The 18,975-nt window shown below is 44.8% G+C and overlaps 1 protein-coding gene across 7 annotated transcripts in view; it reads left to right on the top strand.

Moving 5' to 3' along the window:
- qkia (QKI, KH domain containing, RNA binding a) overlaps positions 1-18,975 on the top strand; it is a 73,677-nt gene that overhangs the window by 26,830 nt on the left and 27,872 nt on the right. For all 7 annotated transcript variants that reach the window (XM_061063173.1, XM_061063175.1, XM_061063174.1 and 4 more), the window contains exons 3-4: positions 9,607-9,723; positions 15,995-16,138. In XM_061063173.1, coding sequence (XP_060919156.1) covers positions 9,607-9,723; positions 15,995-16,138 — 261 coding nt within the window. The remainder of the gene's footprint in view (positions 1-9,606; positions 9,724-15,994; positions 16,139-18,975) is intronic.

Here is an 18,975-nt window from a genome sequence, read left to right as displayed (position 1 = left end):
AAGTCCACACACACATGAGCAAGTGTTCCTAACAAAACTACAAATAACTATGGGGGATGTTTTTGTGCATCATCAATGTTCTGATGAATATATTACTCTACATGTAGGTTTTTGATTTGCTGTTTTAATTCGTCTTAATCCTCCCTCTGCTTTACTCCATATAACCTGCCCACGTTGCATTTCTTTTTGTCTGTGAGGGAAACACTATAATGAGTCAGTAAAAGCTGTTTTACAAAGAATTACACGTGTGCATGTGTCTATTGTATGCAGAGCCTTTTAAAAAAAAGTGTATGAGTGTGTGTGTAAGGTTTTGACCACGGTTGGTCAGTCACCTCCCCGTCCTCGTGGTAATCTTTGACACACACATGAATGCTTGTGTCACGTCTTGAGGAGGAGCAGCGATTCTCCTCGTAATCCCAGCAGCTTGCAGAGAGGAAATGAATGGAGGGAGGTGACGAAGGATAAGGCACACTGTAGAGCAGGGCAAGGCCCGGCCAGGCGTGGACTGCATTTTCACCCTGACAGAGTTGATAAGGGGGCACCAGGGACTAGCTCGGATTAGCTTAGCTTCAGCCGAACCCAGCCAGTAAGCTCGAGCTGAATCAACTAGCGATGACACAGTTTTTGACCTTTCATCTTAAGGGCAGGACTTCAGATCCTTGAACTGTCCCCCTCTGACCCCTTTGACTTATTTTTCTTTATCTAGCAGCCCTTTTAATTTCCATAATCATGATTTCAATCACATTTTGAAGAGAAGTTAATTTGAAGCTGTGCAAACTTACTGTAGTGACGCTCTTTGGGCAAAAACAAAAATATGCATTCACATATTCTCTGTAAGGAACCCTCTGGTTGGTTGATTGGTTATGCTGTATTATGTGTGGTTGATTGATTTTAAAGGCTTAAACTGTTGTTGATCTCTTGTCGTTGTGCTGCTCAAATCTCATGTGTGGGTGTTTAGGTCGTTGGGTTTTGTGCTTCCCGTAGACATGTCCATATATGTTTTATAGAAGATTGAGGGAGGTCTGTGAAAATGTGTCTGCAAAAGGTGGCTGTAAAGACACCAGTGGAGTGACTCTCTCTCTCTCTCTCTCTCACACATGGACACAGACAGACTATATAAAGTGTGGCATCCTCAGATGACCCTCGTGTTCCCTTCGCTCTGCGTGCTATGCAGCTCCGCGCACAGCCGAGCCGTAACTCAGCACTGTGTTTACGAGCCGCCGCCCAAGACACTAAATTAATTAGGCTTCCCCCTGGTGGCCGAGATGACTCGCTGATGACCTTAGTGGCCGCAAATTTACACACACACACACTCAACATGCACGCAAGCAAGCATGTGCAAAGAAAAGACAAACACACATTCATGGTGATTCACAAACGACACATATTTCAACTGGACATTTAATTCTGGAACACATACACACCCCCCTTTCCTCCAGGTGGGGGCATTAGGTCTGCAGAAAAACAGGAAAATGTCAGATAGCTATGTTATATATAGATGTGATGACTGGAACCAGGGGAAATCAGCAGCAGCACTGGAGATGGAGACTTTCTTTTTTCTTTTCCTGCTTTCAGAAAATAAACCTGTGTGAGACGGTGTTTATGAGCAAATTTGAAAAAAAAATGCTTACATTAAAACATGGTTGTTTGCACAGTCGGGTGCTGCTGATCGTAGGAGATCTGTGTATTTAACCTCAATGCTGCTCAAATACCTGAGTGTTTTCTTCCATGGAGGATAGAGAGTATAGTTATTTAGCAGAGGGGGGGAGGGGGGTGATGTAGGATCAGCTATAAACGGAACTGAGGAAAGAAATGAAGGAAGAGAAGAAAAAAATGCCATTTCCTTTTCCCATCTGCCTGTTGCTAAAAGGAGAGGAAACTTTAATGATGCTTATTAGACTTGGGAATATTTCCCCCCTCTCATATTTCCGTCTGATTTCCCAGATTCCCTCAATAAAATAAAATAAAAAAGCATAGTGTGTGTGTGCGCACTTGAGTATGCGTTTGTGTGATGCTGATGCAATTCTGGTTTCTTCCAAGAAAGCAGGCACTGATGGCCCCGGTCTGTGTGATTTTGTTCTTGGCATCATCTCACCTGCCATGGAAGATTTATCATCGTTCATACTCGCGCCCCCCCCCCCCCCCCCCCTTCTCCTCTGTTTTTTCACACTTTTGTTGTCATTTTGAAACACCTAAAATTTACTTACCTGCTTCCCGGCTCCCACTTTCCACAGGCGAGGTCAGACTCCCTCAGTGGGGCTTTTCTGTCCCACCTAGGTGTCGCCTGCTTTCGTTTAACTGGTAGATAATTAGATTGTCCTGGTGCCCGGATGCAGTGCAGCACGTCAATTCTTCCAGAATAACTTGCCTCGCCAGCATGCCTCCACTCTAATTCCCCTAAGTGTGTCCCTCCTCTGGCCTTTGTGAGCCCCACATCTGTCTGTAAGTGTGTGTTTGTGCTTAGCCCTGTGTCTCTATCACTCCGTCTGCCCGTGTGTCTCTGGACACCGCTCCCTCGCCGTTCTTCAAAGTCAGCCGTTTCCCGATGTCGTCAGTGGTGCAGAGCGCTGTGAAGCGTCGCCGTGGCGACTGCATCTTGACTGACAGCTGAGTCGCAGGCTATCTGATAACTTCAACCTTCAATTAAACGCTATCTGTGGCTGCGCTCCTCTCCCGAGCACACGCGCTCACACACACATTGATAGGCGGCTGACTGACAGCTCAGCATGTCATTTCCGTTTGACCTTCAGTCATCTGATAGGATGTGTGACATGTCTTTTAACTGTGCCTCTGTCTCCACTTAAATCCCAGTGCATTTGTGTTTGCATACTGTTAGCTTGCTTGTGGGCAGGTCACAAGTAAGAAATGCTTAGGAGTGAAAAAACAAACACAGACACCACCTTTGCTGTGCTGACTCTACGAAATGGGACGCTCTGTTGGAAGTTAGCTGCGGAGCAAATGCTCAACACGACTGTCTGGACTCTTCTCTCAAGAAGTGGACAATCAGTTATTTGGTTATATACATAGGTCTTTGAAAACAGCTGTGCAGTACAGATGTGCTGTGTGTTTGATGGCATAATGTGCTTATCTTGTGTTTCATGAATGTCATGGTACTTACGATTCTTTGCAGATAGAATCCTTTAAAACCCCAAACAGCAATTTCCCCCTCTTCCTCTCCACCTGTCGTTTCCAAACTATCAATCCTCTGAGGAGCAGATGTGTGATCCCTCTGCAAAATCTACATTTTTTGGTTATTACTGCGTGTTCTGAAGGCTAATGAATCCAGTTGCACAGCGCTAGTAAATCGTCAGCTTGAAAAAGATCAATGCAGGTTCTGTTGGCTTCGGTTGTAGCTGACTGGGGATTGCATTTTTGTTGTTGTCGCTCATTGGTGTAATAAAGCTTGAGGGAAAAAAAGTACCTCATCAACTTAGAACACATGAAGTTTAAACCTTTAATGGTGCTTTTAAAAGCAGCAGCACTTGTAGTATAAAGATCACACGTTGGTCTAATTTGAATTCTAGCCTTTCACTCTTTATGCACACTGGTAGTAGGTGAAGTTGTGCCGGAAAGTCCTGCTCTGCATCTATCTTGCTTTTTCCAAGAACCAAAACCCTTATAATATTTGACATGTTTAGTGAAATCAGGAAGTGAAATAAAAGGCTAATACTCATGAAAGTGAGTGGTTTGTTACATTTGATGAGGGTGTAAAAATGACCTTAATTCCTCAATGATTGTTTCACTTGCACTGCAGTGCACAGAGAAAAAAGGTGAGTTTCAGAGACCGAGTGTCCCAGGCCTCTCCGTTTCACTGCAGTAAAAACTGCCCGGACCAAACCGGCCAGTTCCCTGCACGCTGAAAGTCATTAAGCTTGTTCTCATGAGGGTGTCATCACTTATCATGCCAGCTCCTGATATCCTTCTGACCCCCTTAAGTCATTAGCAGCCCTGGAAATGTACCGACCCACACCTCGCCTCGCCTCGCTGATAGAGTGGCAGAGTGGAGGATTTTGATATCTCTAGCTATCCAGCCATGCGCGATGATGATAATTTGATGAACGGATGGTTTTCTAGTTAGCTATTTGATGAGGAGGGTAATTACAATGATCATTTTAAACAGTGAGGACTCTATTTGTTGTAGACGGTTTAACATGACGAAGGGCAACAGTGTAAGCGTTTGGATGTGTGTTTTTATTTGCTCTAATCATTGTTTGTGTGATTGTGACGTTGTGCTAGTTTGCTATAAGTGGACGGTGTTTGGTGCTTCTTCTGCATGTTTGACTGCAGAGATAACACTTTATCAGGGAGGGAGGAGAAAACAGAATGAAAGAAATGAAGGAGACAGGATGACCACACATGGGAGCAGACATGACCAATGAGAAGGGAGAAGCTCGTTAAGGTGGCAGAGCATGGCTAGCATTAGTCCACAGCTTATCAGGTCTGTCAAAGGGCGGTTTAATACTGACTTATTGTGATTTATATAAGTGATAGACCGGATCTATTTCAGCATCTTTCAACTCTTAATTTGTCTGTCTCTGTTGCATGCTTCCAAAAGTTCCAAAACTTCTGTGTTGTACTTCACTCACCTCTTCCAAACTTCCAGCCGACATCAATCTTTACGCCTCCCAATCCCTCCGTCTTCCATCCGCCGCGTTTCCACTCCTGCCTGCCACCCCGAAATAAACCCAAACAGAATTATCAAAGGAGTCATGGATTAGGCGTTAAACGCTGGGTGTGCTGAATAGAGAGCTTTGAAGTCTACAGGGCTTTGAGGCGAAAATGTCACCGTAAGGAATCTAACTCTAAATATTACCCCGTTCGACGCTCCGCAGCTTCACCTCCTCTGTCCTTTACTGTAGATCAGGCATGCTGTCTCTCCTCCACATCTCCACTGCCCCTCTCTCCCCCCCACTTCTCGGTTTACTGCTGCGGAAATGCTACGGATGCCTTGTGTGCATACATGTGTGTGAGCGTTGTGGGGGATCAGGCCACAAAGTGAAGGTCGGTTAAGATGGATTAATTGAATGATGGAACATTGTAGCTGAAAGATGAATGAGTGATGAAAGGTAGGCGGCCAGCTGGTGGCGAGGGAGGCCCAGTGAAGCTGTAGAGAAACGTCGATTTCTGCTGTGAAAGACCCATGACAGATATGCAGACGAGGAAAGGCAAGATCCTGTGTGCTGAGACAAAAGAGGAAACGGAAGCCTGTGTAGTTTAGACGCTATGAATGGATACAGAAAAGGAAGAGACGTGGAAGAAGAAGAGAGTTTCTGCAACGTAGCGCAGTGTTTAACTCGGTGCCCTTCAGTGAAGCCTCCAAATGCCGACACTTCAAATGAAATGAGGAATCTTAGATATGAGGAAAAGTCAGTTTGTAATGATCTGTTTCTCAGTGTGTTGTAACATTAAGGAAGGGAGCTGAGCGTAAGGAATGACAACACGGGGGAGGGATTGATAACACAAGAGACGGCCATGCCTGGTACTACCACGGATCCCACCTTGCACCGACCAAACTGTTCATTTCCATAAACCCCAGCCGAGGCCGACTAATAAGCCATTGGTATTCTCCTCGTGGCCCCGGCCCTGCTCTTCCATAAGCCCTGCGCACGCACACCCAGAGCCCTCAGCATGATCTCATTTCCTGTCTCTGCAACCACCACAAACAAACGCCATCAAAGGCTCAATTGTTCTGACTCTCTGAACGTTGTCGGTGGAACTGCTGTTTGCTTCTCAGTTGTTCCCCACAAAAACAAAACCCCAAATGCACACACACACACACACTAACCCATGTGACAGGCAGCACCGGGTGCCGAGGGTGTCTACAAGAGTTCACTCCATACATTTTGGTCCCACACAAACACACACTGGCAAAGACGTAGATATGCTCACAACATAACCCGCCTGTGGAGTAGCGATAACTGGGGCTAAACAAAGGCCCCTTTAATGTCAGTGTAAGCCCTTGTCCTGAAGGGGTGTGTGTGTTTGTGTGTTTGTGTCCGTCCGTCCTTCTGTTTGCACATGAGCTGTGTTTGTGTTTACTGTATGTGCTTTCTGTGTTTGTTTGAAAAACTTGGCAGAACAGAGATAAAATGAGGCAAAAAAAAACAAAAAAACAGAGTAGTGAGGAAGAGAGTTAGTCCACCCGAAGTCCTGAATCTGTAATCGTGCACTGATGGAAATGAGCAGAGGAAATAAGGGTGAAGTAACTGGACACAGAAGAATGCTGGAGGAAATTCATGCTTTTTTTATTTACAATTGTTTAACCCTCAACATGCTCAAAAGACTTGTTGTTTTCTCCCCTGCAGAATAACGGAGCAGTGGGGGAATCTTAGTTTTGACTGTAATCATGACCATTTATCTGACACACATTTTGTACTTCCTGTTACAGTGTTAATTTAGTCTCGTCACTGTTAAAAATAATCCCCGCCACTAGTAACAGCAACACAAGGGCCTCTAGAGTGTGCAGAGCTGAGGACGTCCATGTGGAAAGTGGCGGCATTTCCCAGACTTGACTTCTGAAAAGTCGATTTTAGCAGCAGGAACAGAAAATAGAAGATGAAACTATCTTTTTATTTTTTTTTGTTAGTAGGTGCGGAGGAGGCGAGATAGTTTCCTAAGAGGAGGTGAAGAGTGAATGGTGTATTTGGCAGAGAGGGCACTGTATCCATCCTACTCCTCTGGCTGTGCTGAGTGGAGTTCCTGGCAGGCTCAAACGGCCCCCTGCACCCTTCTGATAACTCACCCCGCTCTGGCTCTCCATTGTCTCCACATTCCAGTGGCTTAAAATGGAGGTCGCCTTTCGCTAACGTAACATATCGCACATCCACGAGAAGAATGTCAAACCCCATCCACGAGAGCGGGGAATCTGCGAGCCGCCGTCCCCCCGCTACGCTTTATGCTTTATACTTTGAGCTTTATGCAATCACTGAACTGATTTTGGCATGGCTTTTTATTTACAGTAGGGTTACACTTTGAAGTGTGTGGATTTATTTCTTGTCTTTTTGCCAGACTGTGGTGAGACGCTTCATCAGAAAACATAGCCTTTTGATGTGTCTTTTGGTTTCAATTTTCCTCGTGAGATAGGTGTGTGCGTGCGTGAGTGGAACTTGTGGTAATCGCTCGGCCAGTCACGACGCCTGCTCTGTGCCGCGCGCCCTCCCCCCCCCCCCCCCAAAACCACTTGCTGTGAGTTTGTCTGTCACCATAAAAACTCATCTGACTCCAGTATGACATCTGACGAGCCTTTTACCCAGAAGCCCTCTCTCCAAATCGGGAAGAAGGCATTGAACCTGAGCCTCTAAGCATGCATTGGCGTGCCCTAACCCCTTTATCCCCGAGTGCCCTATCACATGGACTTCAGTGTGGAAATAGTGTGGAAGGAATGTGTTGGCAGCGTCGGCCCCTCTTGCTCTCTTCCTCCTTGAAAGACGAGTCATTTGTGACTTTCCCCCCCCCTCTGACATCTTCTCTGACCTTCTCTCTCTTTATTTCTCTCAGCTGTCCTCAATCAAGCCCCGGTTACTGTCAAGTCAAGTCATCATCATCCACATTTTCTCGTAACACTTTGGACTCTCGGATGAGGGCGGGGCTAAAATGATTTACAGTAGAGTGGATAATCTGCTCCTTTTAACCACATTTAGTTTGGAATAATAAGAATAAATCCACGTTTCCTTCTTCTCTGGTATCACCACATTAAGCTTACTCTGTGTGTGTGTGTGTGAGATATTTTCATGGAGTTAGGACAAATCGGTCTGATGAAAGAAGAAGTTGCACTGTGGGAAACTGGCAGGGGAGAACTTTTCAAACTTTGTAGGTTGACTTTTTTTATTGAGAGCAAAGCGTCTGCTTAGCATTTTTTTTTTTTCCAAAATATTCAGTTGCTAGCAGGGTTAGCTTTGAAGCAGCACCCGGGACATTGCAGGACACTGAAGTTTCTGGTCAACAGGCCAGAGGTCTGTTTATATCTGTGACGCCCAGAGCTTGGGGTTCACCCTTGTCTGCAGTGGGTGCTGTGATGCAGACGGACAGCTCTCTCCCGTGCTCCTTGAGGGTGTGTGTGTGTGTGTGTGTGTGTGTGTGTGTGTGTGTGTGTGTGTGTGTGTGTGTGTGTGTGTGTGTGTGTGTGTGTGTGTGTGTGTGTGTGTGTGTGTGTGTGTGTGTGTGTGTGTGTGTGTGTGTGTGTGTGTGTGTGTGTGTGTGTGTGTGTGTGTGTGTGTGTGTGTGTGTGTGTGTGTGTGTGTGTGTGTGTGTGTGTGTGTGTGTGTGTGTGTGTGTGTGTGTGTGTGTGTGTGTGTGTGTGTGTGTGTGTGTGTGTGTGTGTGTGTGTGTGTGTGTGTGTGTGTGGCAGGCGACCATGCATGGTTGGTGGCTGACCTCGGACGACAGGTGCCTCTGCATCCCCTCAGCAGGCGCGCACACTATCACAAATAGCCCCTGCGCCAGTTTCCTTGATTCGACTTAACCAAACCGACAGTTGCCTTGTGACAGAGCTACACAAGCATAAAGCCCGCGTCGCTGCATGCTACGATCGTCTGCAGGGACTTCAGCATCTCGGGGTGCGTCCCTCCTGCCACACAGACAGACAGGGCTACAGTTGCAGGCGAGCCCAGCGACGGGGACAAAATAAAAAAGAAAACAGCCTTCAGGTTTAGTCTGTTCTCTTGTGTTTGTTCCTGTAGTTTAGGGGGAACAACACCAACATCACGTTATATTTGCAATGCCCGAGTGATTAAATGTGACTTTCTGTGATGGCCTTTTTGGATTTCGCTGAGGAACGGGTGCGGCGGAGTGCGTAAGCAGATGTGACTGCGTTTTAAGATTTTAATGCGGCCGTGTCACAGCTCGTTGTAGCAGTTAAAGAGACGAACAGTTGTGCTTTTTCTCATCATCAAGGAAAAGCTCTCCCCTGTGTCAGCGAGCATTTCAACATTTCAGGTGTGAAAAATTTAGCTTGAGTAAAAAAAAAAAAAAAGAAATCCGTTTTAATAGTGTCAGAGATCTTTTTACCCATCATGCTCTCCTCCACCAGCCGCTGTGTGCACAGTCTAAACACGGATGGTTTGTTTACCTCTTTATGCATCACTTTGCCCCCACCCGCCCTCCCCTTTTCTCTCCTCCTTCCCTTCTGTTTTTATTTTGGCAGAAAATTGTGTTGGATTATTTCAACACATTTTCCCTTTATCCCGTTGGAAGCCAGTTTCAAGTGGAGAGGATTACGTCGCTAAATACGTTTCCTTTTGCTACAAAGCTCCAAAGCCACACACACCAGTGGGGAAAAAAAAGGGGGGCCTTGATAAGAAAACTGTGTCAAGTGCACTCACCTCACGTCTCAACTCACCTCCCCCTCCAACATCTTCTCCCTCAATATTCCTCTTTGTTTGCTCCCCACCATTTACACCTCGTCTAATTCCCTGTAGTTAATTTTTATTTTCTATTTGGGACTATTTTGACATCTAGTGGGAACGACAGAGTAGGCTTAAGCCTCTTCAACCTGCATCCACCATGGTGTTCTGATTCTATTTACTGACACTGTATTATGAGGGAGATTTGAATGTCTGCTCACCCGTAGATTAACTGATTTATGTCTCTCTCTCTCTCTTTCTGCAGTATAACTTTGTGGGGAGAATCCTTGGCCCTCGGGGACTCACAGCCAAACAGTTGGAAGCAGAGACGGGATGCAAAATCATGGTGCGAGGCAAAAGCTCCATGAGAGACAAGAAGAAGGTAAGCTCATCAGCGCGGCAATGAGCCCAGTGTGTTTACCGACTTTGATCCCTTGATGACGATGTAACTCATTATATTAGATTCAACATCCGGAAATAAAGACAAAATAACATTTAGAGCCGTTTTTCTCTCTCTCCATCCTCCAAGATGTTATCCTCCGTCTTTAGACATTGCTCAGAAAATAAGGGACAAGCAGGGTCCGCTGTCACACGTAAACATCCCAGCAGGCCCTGCAGCAACACGAGGCACACACACACACACACACACACACACACACACACTCTGGCTGATGCCTCGTGGGTGCATTCTGACATCTGATAGGGCTGTTTGCAAAACGCTGTGCGGTGGAAAGTACAGGGGGCAGTAGTGAAGAAGGCAGATGATGCCAGTGGCAGCCTCTATTTCTGGAGCAGCAGAGCTGAGTTTGGAGACATAAAAGGCGTATGTTGGGTGTTTATATATCTGCAGTTAGAAGAACTTTTTGTGGTATTTACCTTCAAATTGTGTTTGTTTAGGTTGCACATCCCGACATTTAATAAAAACCTACATATTTGATTCAAGTCCCACTATGTTCAGTTCCCCCTGTACTGCACTGCTCTCAGGTCAGCCTTGTAATAGTACGTCTTTTAAGCCTACAAATCTGACTCATAGCATATTTCAGCTGCCTACATATGACTATAGAAGCATCACACCAGCCAGCCAGAGCAGATGATTAAACAATGAAAATCGAAGCTTTCAATGCTACAGCAACTTACACTCATCCCCGAGGGATTGCAATGTGTGTCAGATCAGATTTAGTGATGCACTTTGAAGTTACTGTGAGGACAAAATGACAGTTTGGAAAATTGTGATATTTCAAGCATCTGTGCATGTTTTGCCCATGGGCTTCAGCCGTGACTGTTTTTTTTCTATTTATTTATACATTTTAATGTGCGTTTCTTTTTCTCACTTGAATTACACCTTTTTTGGAGTCGCGTCTTTTATTGTGAATGTCTTCCCTTTTTCTTTTTTGTTTAAACGTCCCTGTTGCTCTGACTTGCCAGACAGTGGTGCCATATTGCAACACATTTACATAAGTGAGAAGAAGGGTATTTCATGGGAATCACCTTCCGTACACACACACACACACTCATGCACACAAAGTCCACCACACACACTAACAGAAACAGGCTTCACACACAGAGATGTACACAGATTTTTCAGCTGAGTCATAATCTAAGAAGCTCTAGTTTGCTGCAGGGCCAAACGTTTTTCTTTCCTCTTTTCTTTTCTCTTTTTTTTTCACGGCTACTCCACTCGTATTTTAATTCCTGTCTGCGTCTCTTATTTCCCATGGAGTGTGTTCATTATCACAGAACAAGATGAAGACACTCTGCTCGGCTTCTTTCTTTGGAATTAGATCCAGAAGTAGTTAAGATGGGAGCGAACACGCTCGAGCATGTACAAACCCTCACATACACTTACAAAGTTCGTCTTAGCTCATTACATGAATCTGAGATAACCCTCATCATCTCGGTGCCAAGTGAAAACTTAATGATGTGTGCCACTTTGTTTGGACAGAACCTGTCAGAGGCCCCGTGCAATTACTGCACTGTAAACGCCCCGTCGAGTAAAACGTTTAAATGTAAAGAAAGATGAGCAGGATCTGTACTCAGTGTTGTGATACGTGATGAAGTGAAGAACCCAATATTTAAATTGTATCATATAAAATCTGGTATCCACTTGATATGTAATTTTACAAGCGGCTGGATGTAAATTGTAACATTTAAAGGCGGCACGCCTGGTTTTATTGACACATCTGTTTTATAACCCCGGCTCTACAAAGCACCATTTTCGTAATAGTCCTTCAACATCACAAACTGCTCGCTAACTAACTTTACATTAGAGATACTGCCTGCTTTAGATATCTACAATAATGTGAGTTTAAAAAAAAAAAAAAAAAGATCTGCTTGGTCACATCTTTTGTTGCCTCCACCACCAATCATCACAACACTTGGGCCTGACCGATATCAGATTTTTGATGCCGATATTGGGTCGTCCGATAACGATATTTCTGCCGATATCTGTCTTATCTTAGATCTATGTTCGATCTGTAGAGATAGATATACATTTATCGTGTTGATCCCTCAAATGCAGTTTTCAAACACTTGTGGAAAAGATATATGAAGAAGACGATATGGTCACTCAACTGGAAAGTCATTTTCATCACTCTGGAGTTAAAAAATCTTGTTGTGATACGTTTAGCGCCCTCTGCTGGTGAAAGAGAACTGCTAGTGTAATACAATGACACTCAATTTAAATTATATTTGACTGGTGAATAAATCTCGTAATATCGGCGCATATCTGCGATGAAATTAGCAGATACTTATAGTCACTGGATTTGTTAATATTTTATATTATCGACTGGCTGATTAATCGGTCGGGCTCTATACTCATCATCAGTTTAGCTCTCTGCACTCAAGAATCCCATATTTGTGCCCGTTTGTGCCGTAGCTTTGGTTCAGCCCTCAGACAAAGCCTCAGCTGTGGCCTCCAGTCGCTGCATCCTCAACCTCAGTATTTTCAGCTTGATGCCCTGTGGCAGCAGAGGAAGCCGCGAGAGCAGCTTAGCCAGTGTGTTTATTCAGGATCCATTAGCGGCAGCATTTTTATGCTCTCAATAATTCAGCTGGTTGCTCCCTCCTGGGCCGCACTGCCTGGCGGGGAGTCGGCTCACTGGAGCTCTGCAGTGGGAGAAGGGTTGAGCGAGGGGAGGGGAGGGGGGAGAGAGAAAGAGAGGGGTAAGGGGAGTAGCAGATCAAGTACAAAATAATAAGATGAAGAAATAAATGTGGGACCTCACTCTTGGCTAAACAGACCAAATACAATGCTGATAATTAGTTATATCCTTTTTTTAAAACTCCTAATCCCTTTTAAATTCTCTGAATATGAATATCCTGATCCTGATTAAGCTAGCCTTAGCTTCTGCAGTCATGACCAGACAACGTAATATAGGATTTATTTTTTATATAGACTTTATATCTTAGACTAATGAGCATCTTCTTACCGGTGTTAGCTGCTTATGTAATTTGCTTTGAAGTTGAAGTCTTGTATATCTATTATAGGAACTCTGTGCATGGTAGATATAGACATAGTAGATATGTACAATAATCTAGGATGTGCTTTTATGTTTTCCTGTATTGTATTGGTGGTCATATTAGCTGGTTGAAAAGGATGAAGCTACAGAACTGGCCTGTGTGTTGTGTGGGCAGGACTTGAGATCACAGCTGTTTTAGTTTGCGCTGCATTAAGTGTCCTTAAAGAAGTGGACATGGAGAAAACCCTCGGTAACGGATACATCGCCTGTGTGTCTTTTTTTTTTTTTTACTTTACACATAGTCCCTACATGACATGTAGCAGCTTCAATTGCATTTTCAGCAAATTCATGGACAGAACAGAGCATATCATGTCCTTACATACATCCCTCCGTTGTCCTTCTGTGCTCCCTGCAGCTCCCTGCAGCTCCCTCCTGCACCTGTTTAGCCTGCTGGCATTAAGCCTTGACCCCAGCAGGGTACGTCCTTTGGAATCAAAGCAGAGGGGACTGTTCATAGCAGGAGAGGCAGAGTTAAAACAGGGTCAAGACTTTTGCTCATGAGTGTGAAGTACAACGTTGCTAGGACAAAATTGTGGCACCACATAGTCCGAAATCCAGTTGAGGGAGGGTGTGGTACGTAAACTCTGACTGAAGGTCAGTCAAGGAAGGGTGCAAGGATGAAAGCTAAGCGTCTGTAAATGTGCGCCCTATCAAGTGTCCTTGAGCGTGCAATAAATGGCTTTCAGCTTTAGGTTCAGGGAAAATGATGACATTGACAGGATCATTAAAGTTACATGTAAACAGCCCGTCTGACCGACAACTGTCTTTTTTATTTTTAAGACGACTTCTCAGAAGAGAAAGACAGTCTTCTATTTTGTAACCTTTTCGCATGTGGTGTCACCCATGTGGAGAATGAAGCCTTGGAAGTTTCCTGAGCTCAAGCTGAGGGGTGTGAAAGCCGGCAGGAAAACAGGTGCTGCACAGACAGGCGACGGACGTCAGGCAACATAAGCGATGCGCAGTCTTTCCCCTCTCATCCTATTCTTAGATGTTGTTTCTACATGCAGGGGCTGTGCTATTTATTCAAGCCACATAGTTTTTCCAAAAGCGATTACCCCTCTGCTATGTGCTTATTGCCACGGCATTTGATGTCGGCAAGCTCGGTCATTCCTGTCGGAGGCCTTCCCAGTATTCCCCTTCCCCTTGAGCGCCCCCTCTCCTTTCTCACCCTCCACACTATGCCTCCCCCCTCCACCGGTCCTCGTGTTTGTCATGCTGTCACTTTCTCTCAGAGGGGGCACAGTGACCTTGTTCACAGGCAGTCATGCTGGTGAGGAGGCATGTGCGCTTTTTCCCTCTTTGAACACAATCCAAACCAAACCAGAATATGCCTAAGTGTCGGCATGCGCACACCAAACATGTGAGATCAATCTGTCAATATCACAGCTTTTATGTCCACCATGTGCTTTCATGCAGCTCCCCTGCATGCAGCAGCTGGGCCTGTGTCCCCTTTTAAAAAAAATGCTGAGTCACCTTCCAGTCCCCATGTCCCCTAATAGGCCATGAGCAAACAGCCATGGTGGAATAATGGCCTGACTGCTGAAACTAGGCCCTCCCCCCTGTGTGGAAAAGGGGAAAACGAGAGTGGAATATTGAACTTTTTTCCTGAGTGAGTGTGTGTGTGTGTTATAAAGAGCAGTGCCATGGCAACAGGTCTCTGTGGAGTAGAAAGGAGGTGGGTGGCACTCAGCTCAAGCTCTTTGTGTGTGTGTGTGTGTGTGTGTGTGTGCGCGAGCTTGTCGATTCTTTTGAAACTGTGTCAGGTGGAACCCCTGCAGAGCACTGCAACGCCTTGTTTGTAATCAAGGCACAATCACAGTAGATCACTACTTCCAAATGAGCACTGATCTGAAGTTGAGGTGGTGAGTGTGGGCGGGGTTAAATGACACGTTGATCATGAACAAGCTGTTCAAACCCGCACCAGCAGCAGGAGGTCAGAGATCTGAGATGAAGCGGACTATCTAACACACTGATGTCCTTTTGATCAACAAAACACAAAATCAGTCTATTACTGTATTACTTTTGACATTTCTGTTTCGTCATCATCAAATCAGATGGAACCGCCGTAACTTCATAATCCTTTTTTTTTTTTTTGTGGTGACACACATCAGAGAATCTGAGGTTTTTCTGTTTCCGACAACCTTGAGCTCCTCACCTCGGGGAGAAGTAGTCAGCCTTCAAACCGCTGGCTCTCGTGGTTATACAGTGACATGTGATACAACCTCGAAAGCCTTTTAGAGCGCTCTCAGTGTCTGCTTGTTGTGTTTTTACTGTCAGCAGGGGCAACCAGAGGAGCGAAGAAAGTATGCTAAATTGAATAGCACGTTTCAAAAGATGTGCAAATATGAGGCTACCTTATCGTTGTCCTTACATTTCCCACATTACCTTTTCACAAAGAGTCGAGTGTTATTGGGCTTTTTAAAAAAGCTCCTGAGAAATGTACAACAACTACAAAATATCCAAACCTCAGCCCTCCACAATTCAAAACTTGAAACTGCTTCCTCTGTGATTGTGTTGAAATGATATCAAGCGGTGATTATGGTTTTGAATACAACCCATTTTTGCTTTTCAGGTACTGCTAGTGCTTCAATTTAGCACCTGCTGAGTGCTTTGGCGCTGCCTTTTACAGGACGGGAAAACGGGTTCCTTTAGAGAACTATTGTTACCCCGACCGCATTGTCCAAGCAAACGACGGTCGGATACAGAGGCACACGCTTGTACACCTTTACACACACAGCCCTTAAGCACATCCCGTGGAACTTAATCCATGTATCATGATTCCATTCCTACCAGCTAAAAATCCTCATCCATCTCTCTCTGATCCCTCCACCCATCCATCTTTCAGTGATATTAATTGCTGCAGGGCTAGCTGTCGTCTTTGTCTCTGTGAAAGCGAGGGATCTATTAAAGAAGGGTGTCCTTTCAAAGTTAAAGCTAAATAGCTGACTAAAGGGGCCGCTCCTGTCATCTCGCTTCTCTTCACAGAGGCCTCCGTCGTCCTCTGTGTATGCCCGTCTCTCTCGCCTCGGCTTCCTCTGATACGCCGTGTTGCTGCACCGGTGCTCAAAACACACCCACTCTGTCACATTCACTCACCGTCCTCTCTTTTTTTTTTTTTTTTCTTCTTCTGTCCAGGAGGAGCAGAACAGAGGGAAGCCAAACTGGGAACACCTAAACGAGGACCTTCATGTCCTGATCACAGTGGAGGACTCGCAGGCCAGAGCGGAGATCAAGATGAGGAGAGCAGTGGAGGAGGTCAAGAAGCTCCTCGTACCCGCTGTGAGTACATACAACACATGAGCTCATGTACACCTGTCACACACACACACACACACACACACACACACACACAGTGGGGGCAGCCTGTGGCTTGACCGGCTGTTTAATGCGTTCCACAGTGATTGGAGCTTCAAAAGGAAGTTGACACAAAGGAGGCGGTTTTATTTAGCTCTGATTTAGTAGTGCTCAACAATCTCAGTCCACACAACAGGATGATGGGGCTACATATGGTACGTCACCTCTATCCCACTGTTAGCATCCTGTTTACTTCCACATATATAGACCGAGGGAACAGGTTGGCTGGGGCCCCCCAGCAGAGTGGAAAAAAAACATAGCTAGCAGCGCAACACCTCCTGCGACTGCCACATTTCATCTCCGCCTGAACTTCCTCACACACTGAGCCGCTGGTGATGTCTGCAGGTAGTCTGGCAAACAATGTGCAATTTCTTTTTTGCTGTTTGTTCACTGTGGTGACCAGGTGGACACGGCAGCTGAAGGCCATGGTTTACCATCAGGTGGCAACACACAGAGCCTGGTGGTTTGGGAAATGGGACCAGCCTTATACAGGCTAAACAAGAGATTCAGTATAGCTTGATAGTGATGGTGTTAATCTGCTTTACTCAATGCACTTCATGCCATTAATACAGAATTATATCCGCTGTTTTTTTAAGTTTGGGGAAAATTGATGCACTACGGCTGATGTTAGTCCTCGATGATGTTGATCCAATAGCTGCAATACAAATAGTCAAATATTCAGTCAAGGTGTTCTGATGCTTTTTAGACACACACTGAGCAATCACCTGAAGGAAGAAGAATAATAAATCAAGTAAGACTGAATGAGAGGAGAAAGACTTTTATCTATACGTACTTAGGTTGTCAAAATGTTTATTGCTTTGGTACTTTTTGATATCACATGTTTTAAATGATACTATCACCATCTTTTGATTGTCAAGAGTATTGGAAAGAAGCAAAGTTTCACAAAAAGGACAGATCTTCAGTCACATTTAATCCGAAGCTGCATCAAGAGAGAACTGTCTAAATTGTAGAAAACACAATGGACAATGTTGCAGTGCTGAAAAAATGTGCTACTGTATTTGTGTTGTTTGGACTTGACTTGCAAATGTGTTAATGCAGAATAACAACACGCAATACTTCCTGCTAAGGACTTCTATGTTATGTTGAGGTGGGGATGAAACAGGCGTCAATAGTGTTACAAGTATCACATCTAAGTCTAAAATGATTTTTCTGTTCAGCTCGTCTGAAGCACGCCTCTCTCGTCATCAGATCTGACACTAGAGGTGCCATCGTGTCACGCTCTCCTGTCTAAAATGATCTGTCCTCCCCCGTCAGTCTGAGCCGGGCCTCAGCCCAGCCTGACAATGTGGAAGCTTTTCAATTCATGTCCTCTTGTTGACAAAAAAAAAACGTCTCTCCTTTATGCGGCCTGCCTGTCACTTCTTCAGGGCACTTGTTTTGTTTTCTGAGTGTTTCAGATCTCCAGCAGCCTGAATGTACACACAGTGGATGTTGACACACTTAAACATGCACTCAGACACACACACAAACAGGAGCATTCTCTGGAAGCGCCAGTGTTTAGAGGAGTGATGCAGAATGAGTCACTGTTAACACACGTGCAGACACACAACAACAACAAAAAAAAAACCTTTTTAAGTCAATGACAGCTCTCGGCATCGAGCTCTCATCTGAATGGAGTGCCGCAAAAATAGCTTCCGCACATCTTGAGAAATCTCGACGCATTTTGCAGCCTGACAAGAGCTTTAAAGATGGTCTGGCTTTTCAATACCTAAACCATTTAGGAGGTTAAGGATACTCTCCTTTTGTTACACAAACAGAAGAAAGCACTTCTGAGACACTAATGAAATCCCGCTCATAAAAAGTTTATCTCTTCCCTTAATTCAAGTAAGAGTTTTATAGAGCTAATTAATGACCCATTGCAGTACACCAGAGGGCATTTCTTCCTTCAAGCAAGGCATCTTTGTTCATTTAGACGTAATGAAAAGATCCCTCCATTAGATAGACGTTTTGTGCTTGTCTGTATGTAAATGCTTTGATTGTGGAGGAGAAACGACACAGTGTTGTTTTTCAGGAAATAGAATATTCTAACGTATTTTATCCCCTCAGTTTGTTTTCCAAATACTAAATCACATTCATCCCAAGCTTATTGTCAATTTAAAAAGATATATTTAGCTTCATGAATTCCTCCTGCCCTGTCATTCTGCTTCCATTAGGGGCCCAACTCTTAATGCACTTTACCTCAATGGCCTGACACTGGCCTCGAGGATGACAAATTTAAATGTCAATAGAATGCTGAGGTCGTTTTTTTGACAGAACAAGTCGCAAAAAAGCTCTCCTCCTGAATGTTGGCTTGGTGCATTATCCACCTGTGAGCTCTGAAAGCACTATATTTTCTTTATGTCATTGAGTGCTGGTGCATGCATACATGTGTCATTAGTGGGTGGGCAGAAGGGCAGGCCGGCAGTAAATGCCCTTTATCATGCTAAACTCAATTGGATTAGTGCGTATATGCTGGGTATGCGATGTTCTAATGAAGGGCATCTTTTCCACACTGGCAGCATAAAATCTCTTTTATTAAATCGCACAGGAAACCAAACGAGGTCATGCTTTTTATTCTCTTTCAAGGAACAGGCTTTACCCTGTCATTGAGGACTACCGGGCTCAGGACTGAAACTAAAACAAAAAGGAGGAGGATAGAGTGGAAACTAAAAGGTTGTTTTTGTCTGCTAACCTGCTGTTAAATCAAAGATGAAGGCTGGATAATGAACGTTTTGTTTTTGATGAGTTCATAACTGCCTCAG

The sequence above is a fragment of the Labrus mixtus genome, chromosome 18 (assembly GCF_963584025.1).
Source record: "Labrus mixtus chromosome 18, fLabMix1.1, whole genome shotgun sequence".
Lineage (NCBI taxonomy): Eukaryota > Metazoa > Chordata > Actinopteri > Labriformes > Labridae > Labrus > Labrus mixtus.
This window is presented reverse-complemented; position numbering and strand designations above follow the sequence as displayed.